This window comes from Centruroides vittatus, unplaced genomic scaffold (genome assembly GCF_030686945.1).
Source record: "Centruroides vittatus isolate TY-2023 unplaced genomic scaffold, ASM3068694v2 contig_401, whole genome shotgun sequence".
Classification (NCBI taxonomy): Eukaryota; Metazoa; Arthropoda; class Arachnida; order Scorpiones; family Buthidae; genus Centruroides; species Centruroides vittatus.
In genome coordinates this window covers 1326663-1341116 of record NW_027122216.1, presented here as the reverse complement: position 1 = coordinate 1341116, position 14454 = coordinate 1326663, and the positions used below count along the sequence as shown (strand labels likewise).

Below are 14454 nucleotides of genomic sequence, written 5' to 3'. Positions count from 1 at the left end.
CAGGTTCGGCCGAGCCCGTTGTTAAAATTTTCAGTTTTCCGAACCTTGTTAAACACACGGAACATTTCTCAGTTGTTTTGTTTCTTTAAAAAAATATATTAAAATATACGTATTATACTCTGTAATACTACTAAACTAGAGCCTTATACCCCGTTCGCCTCGAGCATTTCAATCTAGATTGTGAGCAAGGTCGGGGACTATATCTTGGTGTGATCTCTCTCGACCGTTTCAATCTCGACCGAAACGAGGTTTAATCGCGATCGATTCAAGAGAGTTCTCAGTGTTGCCGTTCCTAGTACATTTGTACTTTTCTGGTACATTTTGCGTTTTCGAGAGCATTGAAAGTACACTTAGATTTTTAGTACATTTTGAGTACATTATAATATTTTAGTACCATTTATGGTACAAAATAATATTTCATGCCTTAATTAACGAAAGAATCCGAAAAAATTAGTTCAATAAAGTCTCACTAGTGTCACTACTTGTTAATTTGAATTATCCAATCACAACATACACATGGCTTATGTCGGTGACGTCAACAACATAGATAGTGTCACGTGATCCAAACAATTCAAATCCGTCAAACAAAAATAATGGACAGGTAAGGAAATCAACGATTTTAAACTTTTGTCGTCAATAATATCAAAATAGCCGTTAAGTCAGAGTCGAATTATTATAGAAAATAGTTTTGAAATTGTACGAGTATAAATAATATAAATACTTTTATATTATTTTCTACCATTATAATTTAATTCTTAAATTATGAACTTCAGTTTTAGTAATTTTGGTAGAAGAAATAACGGTTAAATTTCAGATACGTATACTGTTATGGCTGCCCTTCCGGAATCTCGATAGTATTTGCGATTAGAAATGCAAATTTTTAATTTTCTCGGGCCCGAGGACCCACGTTCTAACCTAACCTAACCTATTCTAATAAATTACTAATAATTTGTTAATTTATTAGAATAGGTTAGGTTAGGTTTGAACGTAGGTCCCCACTGTGCGGCCATGACAGTATACATATCTGAAATTTAACCGAATTAACTTTTGTTAATTTGAATCTGTCCACGCATATTTAGTTTATAATTTTTTTATCCATCACTATTGTATTTTTAAAAAATTAGCTTTAATGCTTGTGTTAAAAAAACCATACAACATATTTTCATTAAAAAATTTTATGAAATATTTTATTTTATATTTAAATATTAGCCTTTTCAAGTCACACCTTGATTATATTTGTATTTCAATAACAGAGCATTTGATTTCGATCTCACGAAGATTTAAAGAATTTCGATCATTAAAAAACTGTTAAAAAAGCACTCATATTAATGCTTTTTAAATTTTTTTTAAAAATATTTGTGAGCAAATATATCGATTTGCTTTTTATTTATGTTTTCACGTACTGTACATTAAATAATTTCCGACTAAACATTATTACAATATAGTGCAATGTTTTGTCTAATTTCTAATTTAGATACATCAAGCGCAACCAAAAAATAGGCTACATTGGTGCAGCACAGAAGAACTTACATCCAATAACCGTTAAGCCTACTCAAATTCCCGTTAATCCTGCAGTGCTTTCTTCGAACAATGTTTCTGCAACTGCTGTTTCCGCCATTTCCACAAATATGAGGGATATAACTTCAGCTTCTAAAAGTACTAGTTCTCCAGTTAAGAAACGCAGGCACATTGAGAAATCAACATTATCTAAATCGTTAACTCAGGAAATGACTAATTTGTATTCTTCTGAATCGGAAGTTGAAGAAGCTGAATTAGACTCATCTTGTATTGAATCTGGTAGTGAAAACGAAGCAGGATCGAATGGTGGTGTTGTGAAAAAGGATGATAAATCTGAGAAGAAAGGAAAAAATTATCCTCAAAATTTTTGTGACAAGTGGCTACAAATGGGAGAATTTAAGACTTGGCTAAGACGATCTACAGTATACCCAAATAAAGCATTTTGTGCAGTATGCCAAAAAACCATATCTGGAAATGTTTGTCACCTTCGACGACATGCCACCAATACAAAACACAAACAAGCAATGAAGAGCCTTGAAACAGTAAAATCAGGAGGCCTACTAGAAGCTTTTCAAAGAAAATCAAACCAACAAGAAAAATTAGAAGCTGAGCTGAAATTAGCTATGTTTTGTGTAGAGCATAATCTTCCAATAAAGATTATGGATCACCTTCCTAAACTTATCCAGTCCGTATGCCATGATTCAAATATTGCCAAAGACCTAAAAGTAGCCCGAACGAAAACAACAGAACTCATTAAAGAAAAATTATCTGCGAAAAGCTGCGAAGAAATGACTTCAGTGTTACAAAATGTGAAATTTTCCTTAATTATTGATGAAACGACTGATATCTCCTCCACCAAATGCTTGGCAGTGATTGCTAGGTATTTTGATAACTCTTCTGGAAAAGCAAGGGATCGCTTTATGGGACTGTTGCAAGTTCAGCAAGCAACTGCTGAAGCTATCTATCATTCAATGATGGAACTTTTGATAAATTTAAATATTCCTGCACAAAATATGATTGGATTTGGTGCGGATAATGCCTCTGTGATGATGGGTGAATCTGGTGGTGTGAAAGCGTTAATTAAAAAGGACAATCCGAATATTTTTGTTCTTGGATGTGTATGCCATTCTTTTAGCTTATGTGTGTCGCAGGCTTGCAACAAACTTCCACGGACAATTGAAGACTTGGTTAGAAATATATATGCTTACTTTGCTCATAGCTCCAAGAGGATCAATGAACTTAGTGAATTTCAAAAATTTGTAGATGGCCAACCACATCGATTGTTACGTTTATCTCAGACAAGATGGCTATCCTGGCAGGCAGTAGTCAATAGAACCTTAGAACAATGGAATGCACTCACTCTTTATTTTACAGCAGCTGCTGTGGAAGATAACATACATACAGCACAGTTGTTACTGAAAGATTTACAGAATCCCTTTAATAAGTTGTATTTACATTTTTTATCTTACATTTTGGAACTCATCAACAAAATGAACCTTAATTTTCAAAGCGAGAGGCCACGTATTACATCACTTCTGCCAAACATATCTTCTCTGTTTAAAACAATTTTGCACAACTATCTGAAAAAAGATTATGTGGATTCAATACCGCTGAACAAGATAGACACTCAAAATTCACGACATTTTCAACGAATAGAAACAATATATCTTGGTGCAATGTGCGAAGTTCAGATTGCAAAGAATAAATTCCCTGAAAAAGACATGAAGCTATTTCTCTCAAGCATTCAGTCTTTCTATATTGTTTTAAGTGCAGAAATTAAAAAGAAATTTCCTTTTGATGATTTGATCTTGCAGGAAATAACAAAGTTGGAGCCAAAAATTGCTTTGTCTGGAAATGTTAGGTCAGTTGTAAACCTGGTAACACATTTTCCTAATATTGTGCCTGAACATGAGTATGAAGAGCTGAACACAGAATGGCAACTGCTGCCTGAAATTCGTGATAAGTTAACCAGTTGTGCAGTTGAAAACCTAGAAACTTTCTGGTATGAAGTAAATAAAATTAAAGATGACAATGGCGACGTGATGTTTCCAATACTTGGAAAGCTTTCAACAAGTTTGTTGAGTCTTCCCCACTCTAGTGCTTGTGTGGAAAGAGTCTTCTCACAACTTAATTTAATTAAGACAAAGATTCGCAATAGACTTCAGGTTGACACTTGTAATGCTTTTCTGCTATCAAAAGAGTTATTAAAAACCCAAAACCGAAAATGTTACGATTGGATCCCAGAACTTAAAGAAACTCACCCAATAGCTATCCACGATACCGAAACAGAAGAGAATGAAGATGTAGACGACATAATACATCTGTTCAACTTGTAAGATAAGATTTGCAATTTTTTATACTTGTAGAATTGATTTTGCTAATTTTATTAAAGAAAGTTTTGTCTTACTATTCTTTTATTTAATTTAATGAAGTGCCTATGTGGCAGATTGAAAGTATACATATATATATTTTTTCATGAATACTTTGTTTACGTGCCTATATATAACCTATATATATATATATATTCACTTAAAGTATTTATGAATATGAATTTGAAATAAGCACAAAAACTTAGTATGATGGTATATTAATATCAAAAGCAACCAACCATAGAAATAGTACATTTTGAAGGAAAATAGTACATTTTTTGAAGGAGATTCAGTACATTTTGAAATTTCAAAACGGCAACACTGAGAGTTCTTGAAACTAGATCCAGTCATAAGAGAGATCCCACAATCTCACGCGCGCGAGATAATACAAAATGGCTGTGGAACACGTGTCGGGCTATGGACAGCGAAATAAAAAGGATATTGTATTTCGAGAGATGATGGCATCTGTCTATTATCAGCAGCCATTCGGGGTAAAAAATTCCTCTGCCTAAAAAAAAAAAAAAAAAAAGGTCGACAGCACTAATATACTATTGTTACCTGGTCTTCGCCAGGGCTCGTTACGTCCCAAATACGCCACTGATTATTAGATATATCGCAAGAAAAGGTATTGTATTTATATCTAGTCAAAACTTCCATTTCGTTTGTCGGTGATTGTCAGGGAAAAATTTTCTGCTAGCGAACCCTTTGTTAAATATTTCGAATATCACCACTGCTTGTAATGATTCAAATTAAGCATAAAAATCCATATATAATTCATACAATTTCGTGAATAAATTGTAAATTCGTTGATTTAAATAAATGTATTTTTGAAATTGCGTAATCATTTATGAATTTACATGTATTTATTTATTTTTTATGTATGGTACATAATTTAATTATTTTTAATACTCTTATTAAAATTATTTTTAATAGTAATTTTAATAATAACAGAGATTCTTATAAATGAATAATTCATCCATAAAGTAAATAGTAATAATTACGCTGAAAGTTTAAGAAAATTTGTAGTAGTGTAAGTAAAAATTATTAATAAATAAATTTTCAATAAGCTTAATTAAAGTATTGTATAGCCTGTATACACGTAATTACACTAGTATACTTAGAAAATTTTGAATTTTTAACTACGATTCAGAACTGCTTCTTATAGTTATAAGGGGTTTAATATCATTATCAATGTTAATATTTACATATAAATCAGACTTAACTTCAAAATATTTTATTCCAAAAGTTAGATTTTATTCACAATTTATATTAGTACGTGAAACAAAAGCATTATTCGCAGCCCATAGCACTAGGTGTTGTACCTTGCCCAGTGAGCCCATACTGAATAGCTCTAAGAAGAGGATTCTTTACAGAACAACATGATGCGCTGAAATCATCCATACTGATATCCCAGATGATAATTCCTCCATATCCATTATCTTTAGCATATTTAGCTTTCTGAGCAATAGCCTCAACATCATCATATCCCACCCATTGGTTACCTTGATAAGCATACGGGCCTGCTTTGTCGTCTCGAACCTTGGTCCATCCACGCGATTTCACTCTTTCACAGATCTACATAAATAAATAAATAAATATTTAAAAAATTTAATTGTGCATTTGTATTTGTATTTTAAACCTCATTGAAATAATATCTATTATATTTATTATTATTTACCTCATAAAAAGCCATAAATCCTCCTTCATTTGTAAATTCGCCGGCATTGCCATTTCCAGTAGCAGGTTCATTTAGGCCGTTAGCAGAAGGATTGGATAAAGTAAAACTTCTACCATAAAAGGGCACACCCAAAATTAATTTTTCTTTGGGAGCACCTTTGCTTGCCCAGTGTTGCATAGCTACTTCCTAGTATTTTAAATAGATGAAAAATTTATTATTTTTGATTCTAGTTTTCGGGTAACCATATAACATATATAGGTATCACAATACAGGATACTTACGACATTATAAGCTGGATTAACATCACCGGTTCGGGGATACATTTGTGCGTGATGTCCTGTTCTTTTGTCATAACCTCCATGAAAGTCATACGTCATTACATTTATGTGATCTAAATATCTTTAAAAAAAATGGAAAAGAAATATTCAAATCAAGAAAAGTTCCCGATAATCTTGTAAAACAAAAATATAATCATTAAAATCATATTTACTGTCCAAGAACCGGAACATCATAAGCTTGGTCTATTTTATCTTTCGCAGCAACTACTGCAGCTGTTAAGAGCATTGGAGGATTTTCTTTGTTGAAAGCTGCTCTTAATTCCTACAAGTATTGATTCATATTAAAAATATTTGTATGGTAAATTTCATTAATCATGTTTAAAAATTCTAAATACGAGTTTTGAATAACTCTAGTTATCAAACTAAGATATAAAAATTCGAAGATTCCAGTGTGCATAGTTTTATCATTGACTTATTAATCTTCAATTTATGAAATAATAAAATCCTTATAAATCTTAATAATAATTTTATATTCTGTATGTGTAAAAACGATTGATTATTCGGGCGACGAAAAGCTGATTCCTACTTTACACTAGGAGAAACAGAATCTCCATAAAATTTAATATTGTTCCAATAGTTGTAAAATTTTCTAATTTTTTGATTTCTTTTGCGTAACAATTGAATGTTTTCCATTTATTTTGTTTTGTGAGTTTAGTCATAGTAAATTCTTTAAGAACAGAAAGTCTCCACCTATGCGAACTTGCTCGATTTAGATGATTCTGTATGAATATAATTGGGACATAGTTAGAAATTTTCCATTAGTTCATTGTTTTAAACATAATAGGATATATTGATGGGATAAGGCAACGCAACATATGAGCGATCTGCCAAGGAGAGATGCCTCCCGGGAGGACTTTCTATGAAAACTGTCCTCTATTCAGGTGTAGACACGTAAAGAAAACCCGGTATACTCCACCTGGCCAGTCCGTTGGTGAGCCCATGACCAACTCTCAAACTGAAAACTAGTGTTCACGGGCCCACTAGTGGTCAAGTGGATGTTCTATCCACTCGGCCATTAGTGGGCCTTTTTAATTAAAAATATAAAATAATGAATAGTTTCTATAATGAATTATATTGACCATCAAATGGCCGAGATATTAAAGATGTTAGCCTGAGACTCTGAGGATTCAGGTTCAAGTTCTGATCAGAAACCTGAGGAAATTTTTGTGAACAATTGTCCCGGGTGTGCGGTGTCCCTTCTCACTAATCAGCTCTCCTTTCCATTGTGGGCCTGTCCGAACTCGTAATGGGCGTGGGTGAAAAAGACTCATACTATCCAGAAAGTTTTTTAAAAAAGACTAGCTCTCGTCTGCATTCAAGTTACCCGTTTGCACATCAGGTCCAGTCATAATGGACATACAGAAAGTCTCCACCTATGCGAACTTGCTCGATTTAGATGATTCTGTATGAATGATGCACTATTCAAATTATTCATAAAAAATTATAAACATTCGGATTGAATTCAAACGCTGGTAGAGTTTTATCCGATAACTAAAACAAAATGCCAAAATTATATTCTTTTACAAGTCTTGGAAGATATACTTAAAGATGTTTAAATATATAATTCTTAGCTAACACGTTGACTGCCACGTGACTTTTTAGGATTCTGTTGTAAAACGCCAACTTAATTTAATTATATTATATTATTAAAAACTCTAATCAGAGTATATAGTAATAATCAAATAGCATATAGAATGTGTTTTTCTTAAAATAATGGTATTACGAATTATCTCGTAGTTGGCTTATTTAACAGAAAGCTCTTCGCTAAAGCCAAACTACGAGTTAATTCGTGCACAGACACGATTCGTCCTGTCACTTCGCTACAGCCAATCGGAGATGTGCGTCTAAATTCATTAGTAATAAATCGGATATAGAGGCGAGCACATCACATTTACGTCTTTTTTGAGAGTGTTATTTTTTATTTATTTTTATAATCAAATTATAAATATCCCAAAATGGATAAAAAAAGACCACTGACTAAAAAACAACTTGATTACTACACTAATCTAAGTGATTCAGAATCTGACAAAATTTTTGGTGAGGATGGGGGAGTTTATTTGGCAGCGAAATGGTCCTGTTACTGTATGTAAATGGAAAGACAAACGAGAAGTCCTTACCATTTCAAACATGCACGTTGTTGAAATGGTAGAGGTGTTCAATCGCAATGGAAAATGTTCGATGAAACCGAATATAATTCGAAATTATAATCATGGAATGTCTGGCATTGACGATCAGATCAAATGCTATCGTACTACACAGCTCTAAGAAAGACTATTAGATGGCCCAAAAAGGTTGCATTACATATTATAGAAATATATATACATAATGCGCACAAACTCTTTCAAAAAGCAACTTCTTCTAAAATAAAACTTATAAAGTTTAGAGAAGCATTCGTCAAAGCGTTGATTGGAGAAGAGATTCAACCAGTTTCAAAAAAAATTAAATTGCAGAAGCTTCACTATTTACAGAGTATCCCATCTACTCAGAAAAAACAACATCTGACAAAGCCATGTCAAATTTGTACCAAAGCTAAAAAACGCCGAGAAACGCGTTATTTCTGTCCAATCTGTCTTGAGAAGCCAGCCCTTTGCGTAGAAGATTGTTTTAAAAATTATCACAAACAATAAAAATATCGTTTTGCTTTTGATTTTGAATAAACATTTTATAATATTTTCTGTTCGTTTAAATTTATATTTCTGTTTTATAAATTATCACAAACAATAAAAATATTGTTTTGCTTTCGATTTTGAATAAACTTTTTATGATTATATTTTCTGTTCATTTATTAATAAATGTTCTGTTCATGTAAGCCAAACTTGATTTTTTGTTCTTGCCCCTGAAGCTATCTATTCATATTTACACTGATATACTACGAATTACATCGTAGCTGCACAAATATGGCAAGGAAACAAACTACGATATAACTCGTAGGTGGCGTCCTAGGCAGAAACGGTAACTACGAGTCATCTCGTAGATGGCAGTCAACGTGCTAAGGTTTAGAAATAGCGATAACTTAAAAATTTTTATGATAGAATCATAAGATCTACGAGCATAGAAATCAAACGATTGTCAAGACTTTTCCTGAAAAAATTAAAAAAAAAAAAAAAAAATTGATATACCTTAACCCAAGCAGAGAAATTGTCTACATCTTGTGGTGCACTTCCACACGCACCTTGCCAGCAGTTTGGATATTCCCAATCTAAATCTAATCCATCAAAACCATATTGTTTCAAAAATGGTACAATGTGATCGATAAATTTTTTCCTTTTCGCAGGATCCGAAACCATGACGGAATATTTGTTTCCGGCACTGTCTCCCCATCCTCCGATAGCTAATGCTACCTTTAATTTAGGGTTCTTCTTCTTCAAATCTACGATTTTCTAAAAATAATAATAAAAATATTCAAGTTCTATATAATTAAAATTATTTTTGAAAATTTTAATTAACCAAAATCCATGAGCTTATTCCTTACCTTATAGAAACTGTTGTCAATATCTGCCCAAGTATCATGCGGTTTTAAAGTATGAGTGTTTGCATCCAATACTGCGAAAGCATAATTAAGATGGGTGCATAATGTCGGATCTACATCTTCCGGAAGATATTTGCCCTTGTCTTTTCTATACCAAGCCCAGTTAATGAAGTAACATACTACTTTCTTATCTCCAGTGCTTACTAAATTGTAATGACATAAAAATTATTCTTATAACTTGCAATAAACTTGTAAATTGCAGTAATTTAAAACAAAGTAAACATACCAACTGGTGGAGGATCCGGATTGCCTGTATCACCACCATTTCCATCTCCTCCAGTACTTTCACAGTCAACGTTAGCAGGCCAATCACATTGCTTTGTCTTTTCGTTAAAGACTAATTCTCCACCACATTTATACTCATTAGCAACTCCGCTAATGCACCAATAATACTTGGAACAATCGTTAGGATCTCTAAAATAACCGTCTTGCTTACAAACAAACGCTAACGACAGATAAGGCAAAAGAGTAAGAAGGAGCAGTTGAATCGCCATTATGTATCCAAAGAATTATGGAACGTTTGGCTTATATAGCAAATGATATTATCGTAATAAATCGTATAATCGTGAGAAAATGAATGCTGTTTAAGCTGTTAAGATAAATAATATAAAAGATAATGTTAAACATAAGGTATTATTCTCAAAAAAATATTCTTGCGAAATAAGTTTTAAGCATTTAATTGAAATGAAAAATATATTAAAATTTAAGAACTCTGCGAACTCTATAAATATTTACGTAAACCATGAAATAAAAAGAAATTTTTATGTAATAACTTAGAATACACAATCATGGTCAGTGCGTAGGTTACATTCTTGAAGACGTGCGTGAACGAAGATACTGGCAATTATGATTAATTATTTGATAGAAATGTATAATATCTATCTAACTATCTTCTTCTCAGCACTGTTTAAATCAATTAATAAATAAACACACCTGTTTTATATTCGCTGAGCTTATTGTATTATTCCGAACGTTTTCAGCCTACTATAATAGGCCATCTTCAGGCTTTTCATTTTTTGTTCGAATTGGTAACATTCGAATTTATTTGAATTTGCATTTTAAGTTAACGGATTAACATACTCTCAAAACGCGTTGCAAACTAACCAAAAACTTAAAGTAAAAAATAAATAATAAGATACAAAATAACTGAATAATAACAAAAATAATAAAATACAATAACTGAATAATAACGATGAATTTTACATCTAGATTAATTAATTGTGAATACTAATTCCTATATAATCCAGCCCATATTTTTATGGATTATCAAATCCCATACTCTTTTCAATTTTGTACTTCCAAGCCGATGGTAATGTATTTGCATCTTTTGAGTTTAAGCATCTGTTCCTCATTTTACTTTTGTAAATTTCTATTTTTTCCATTTCCATTGCGATGGACGGTGAATGTCCTGTTTTAACTATCTTTGCCTCATTCCATTTGACTACCGCTCCATCCGCCTGCGCCATACTCGCCAAAATTGTGCTGTTTAGTCCCTTACTCACACTATATTTATGTTCCTTTACTCTTACTTTGAGGCTTCTTCTTGTCACTCCTATATATTCTTTATCAATTCCTAATTGTTGGTTCTCATATGGTATACTGTATACGCCCGCTTGTTCATCCTTTCCAATCGTGTCCTTATCATTTCTTAATAGTCTATAAATGTTGGGTGCTCGTTTGTAAACTATGTTTGTGTTTTTGTATTTTTTCAATTCCTTCACCACCTTCCTTGCTTGCTCATTGTATGTGAACTTGTTGAAAGTTGTGATGCTGTTATTCGTTGCCGTTGTACCTTTCTGTTTACTGTAACTCTTGATGAGGCCTTTGATTGTGGACATTTTGTATCCCAAATTTTTCGCTACCTTTTGGATTCTATTAATTTCTTTGTTCCGGTCTAGTACATCGGTGCAGTATAAGAAGGCCCTTTTGATGAGCGCCTTAAATGCAGATAGCTTATACTTAAACGGGTCTTTCGAACATGCCGGTATATATAACGGAGCGTGTGTTGGTTTCAAATATACTGTCGTTTGTATGTTTCCTAGCTTAAATTCCATGTTAATATCCAAGAAGTGGATGTTTCTTCTGCTTTTTTGTTCTAATTTTAGTTTCAAACCATGGAGTAATATATAAACAAAAGAAAGGAGTCCCCATGGGAAGTCCTATGTCTGGACTCCTATGTGAACTAGTAATAAGAACGTTGGAAAAGAACATCATCGAAGATTTCGTAGATAGCATCGTTATATACAAACGATATGTTAATGATGTTTTAATAATTTGGAAAGATGACCAACGCATTAACGATTTCTTGACTGCAATCAACGACAATGAACATGGTTTGAAACTAAAATTAGAACAAAAAAGCAGAAGAAACATCCACTTCTTGGATATTAACATGGAATTTAAGCTAGGAAACATACAAACGACAGTATATTTGAAACCAACACACGCTCCGTTATATATACCGGCATGTTCGAAAGACCCGTTTAAGTATAAGCTATCTGCATTTAAGGCGCTCATCAAAAGGGCCTTCTTATACTGCACCGATGTACTAGACCGGAACAAAGAAATTAATAGAATCCAAAAGGTAGCGAAAAATTTGGGATACAAAATGTCCACAATCAAAGGCCTCATCAAGAGTTACAGTAAACAGAAAGGTACAACGGCAACGAATAACAGCATCACAACTTTCAACAAGTTCACATACAATGAGCAAGCAAGGAAGGTGGTGAAGGAATTGAAAAAATACAAAAACACAAACATAGTTTACAAACGAGCACCCAACATTTATAGACTATTAAGAAATGATAAGGACACGATTGGAAAGGATGAACAAGCGGGCGTATACAGTATACCATATGAGAACCAACAATTAGGAATTGATAAAGAATATATAGGAGTGACAAGAAGAAGCCTCAAAGTAAGAGTAAAGGAACATAAATATAGTGTGAGTAAGGGACTAAACAGCACAATTTTGGCGAGTATGGCGCAGGCGGATGGAGCGGTAGTCAAATGGAATGAGGCAAAGATAGTTAAAACAGGACATTCACCGTCCATCGCAATGGAAATGGAAAAAATAGAAATTTACAAAAGTAAAATGAGGAACAGATGCTTAAACTCAAAAGATGCAAATACATTACCATCGGCTTGGAAGTACAAAATTGAAAAGAGTATGGGATTTGATAATCCATAAAAATATGGGCTGGATTATATAGGAATTAGTATTCACAATTAATTAATCTAGATGTAAAATTCATCGTTATTATTCAGTTATTGTATTTTATTATTTTTGTTATTATTCAGTTATTTTGTATCTTATTATTTATTTTTTACTTTAAGTTTTTGGTTAGTTTGCAACGCGTTTTGAGAGTATGTTAATCCGTTAACTTAAAATGCAAATTCAAATAAATTCGAATGTTACCATTTCGAACAAAAAATGAAAAGCCTGAAGATGGCCTATTACAGTAGGCTGAAAACGTTCGGAATAAAACAATAAGCTTAGCGAATATAAAACAGGTGTGTTTGTTTATTAATTGAAATGTATAATATTCGAAGTGGAGTTCTGCAAATGTGTAACGTGAGTCGGTAACAATTTTTTTGGTTCATTTTATATAAATAAAACCCAGAGAATTTTTAGCTAATTAATATAAATAAGGTAAAAATTAAATAAAAATTTCTTACGAAAATTTACACGTATGAAAAAAATTGCTGTTACACAATATATCTGATAAATAACCCCAGGATTTGTATGCAAGTGCATGTTCTATCGTTAAATAAGCTGTTGGAATTTCTATATAAACACAATTTGGGTCCAAATGCTTCAAATTAAGATTTCTCATGATGCATATTTTGTATGCATTTCAAAAAATATATAAAATACATGTTTATGATTTTTATTATAAATTTTCAGGAATGAATAAGTGTTTTATAAACTGTATAGATTGTTTACATGATTGAAACTACAAATGATCTATAGTCCGTTTCTGCTATCTACGCGGTAAATCGTGTTTACTCATGTACCGGTACATTTTTCGTAAGAAGTATCACTTCGCCATCCAATCATAGAAGAGTGCGCGAAATTCAAATGTTTTAAATTTGAACCGTTTAATTAAAGTTCTTTTAAACTCCCACAAAAGAAGACATTTTGCGTTTTCATGGAAACCTTTCATTTCTCAAATTTACAAAATGGGTTATAATAATTAAAATTGCTATATTTATAACATTTATAAAATTTAATAATATTAAATTTAAATGTTTCAAAAGTTGTGTAAATATAACGTTTAATTAAGTGTGAAAGATAATATACAAACATCTAGAGGAACGGCTTATCACTTCGGACCCACATTTGAAACTTTACCGATCGGTAAAGTTTCAAATGAAAATGTTTATTAATCACGTGACGTTATGTGAGAAGGAAAGGTATTGGGTAAAGGTATAAAGTCTTCAGGGTACTAAGAGGTGGCAGCAGAAATTGCTGACAATATGGCGGAATGTGCAGACAGTAAAATTTTTCGTTTTGTTCTCCGCGCGTGTTAAAATTTAGAAATTTCTTCCCTTATTCTAGCAGATATTTTATTGAGACGAAGTTTCCTAAGCAAAATTTAGAGATTGTCATAAAATTAATCTAGCGGTAATGTAAAATATTTAAATATTAATTAATCACAACAAACACCATATTAATCACTAAGCAGAGTTGAAGGCCAATTACTGCTAAGTAGCTAGAGAAAGTGTAATTAAATAAAATATAACTTAATTAAAATACGAAAAACAAAACAAGCACCTGATCATTCGCTGAGAGATATTTATTCTTAACACAAACGTTTTCAATCCAATCAATGGATCATCATCAGGCGAAATTCGAACATTACAAAAATAGAACAACAAGTTCAAAATACAAAAATATATAACGGCTAACCAAAACGTAACTAACAGCACAATATCATTTCTAAATATCAACAAATTAATAAAAATGCTGCTAAAATTAAAAATAAAATATTAATATATAACAAACAAAAAGTGTATACA

The 14454-nt window shown here is 32.1% G+C and overlaps 2 protein-coding genes across 2 annotated transcripts in view; one reads left to right on the top strand and one right to left on the bottom strand.

Moving 5' to 3' along the window:
- The first annotated feature begins 593 nt into the window (after positions 1-593).
- LOC136976575 (zinc finger protein 862-like) lies at positions 594-3854 on the top strand. Its single transcript, XM_067271906.1, has 2 exons — positions 594-601; positions 1475-3854. Exons 1-2 carry the CDS (start codon positions 594-596, stop codon positions 3852-3854), a joined length of 2388 nt encoding a protein of 795 aa, XP_067128007.1.
- A 1265-nt stretch (positions 3855-5119) lies between these two features.
- The window catches only part of LOC136976573 (probable chitinase 10), a 41161-nt gene continuing 31826 nt past the window's right edge, over positions 5120-14454 (bottom strand). Inside the window, exons 10-16 of the mRNA XM_067271905.1 lie at positions 9659-9942; positions 9376-9575; positions 9023-9283; positions 6056-6165; positions 5847-5964; positions 5566-5751; positions 5120-5462 (exon numbers count right to left, since the gene is read on the bottom strand). Coding sequence (XP_067128006.1) covers positions 5178-5462; positions 5566-5751; positions 5847-5964; positions 6056-6165; positions 9023-9283; positions 9376-9575; positions 9659-9942 — 1444 coding nt within the window. The 3' untranslated portion in view covers positions 5120-5177. The remainder of the gene's footprint in view (positions 5463-5565; positions 5752-5846; positions 5965-6055; positions 6166-9022; positions 9284-9375; positions 9576-9658; positions 9943-14454) is intronic.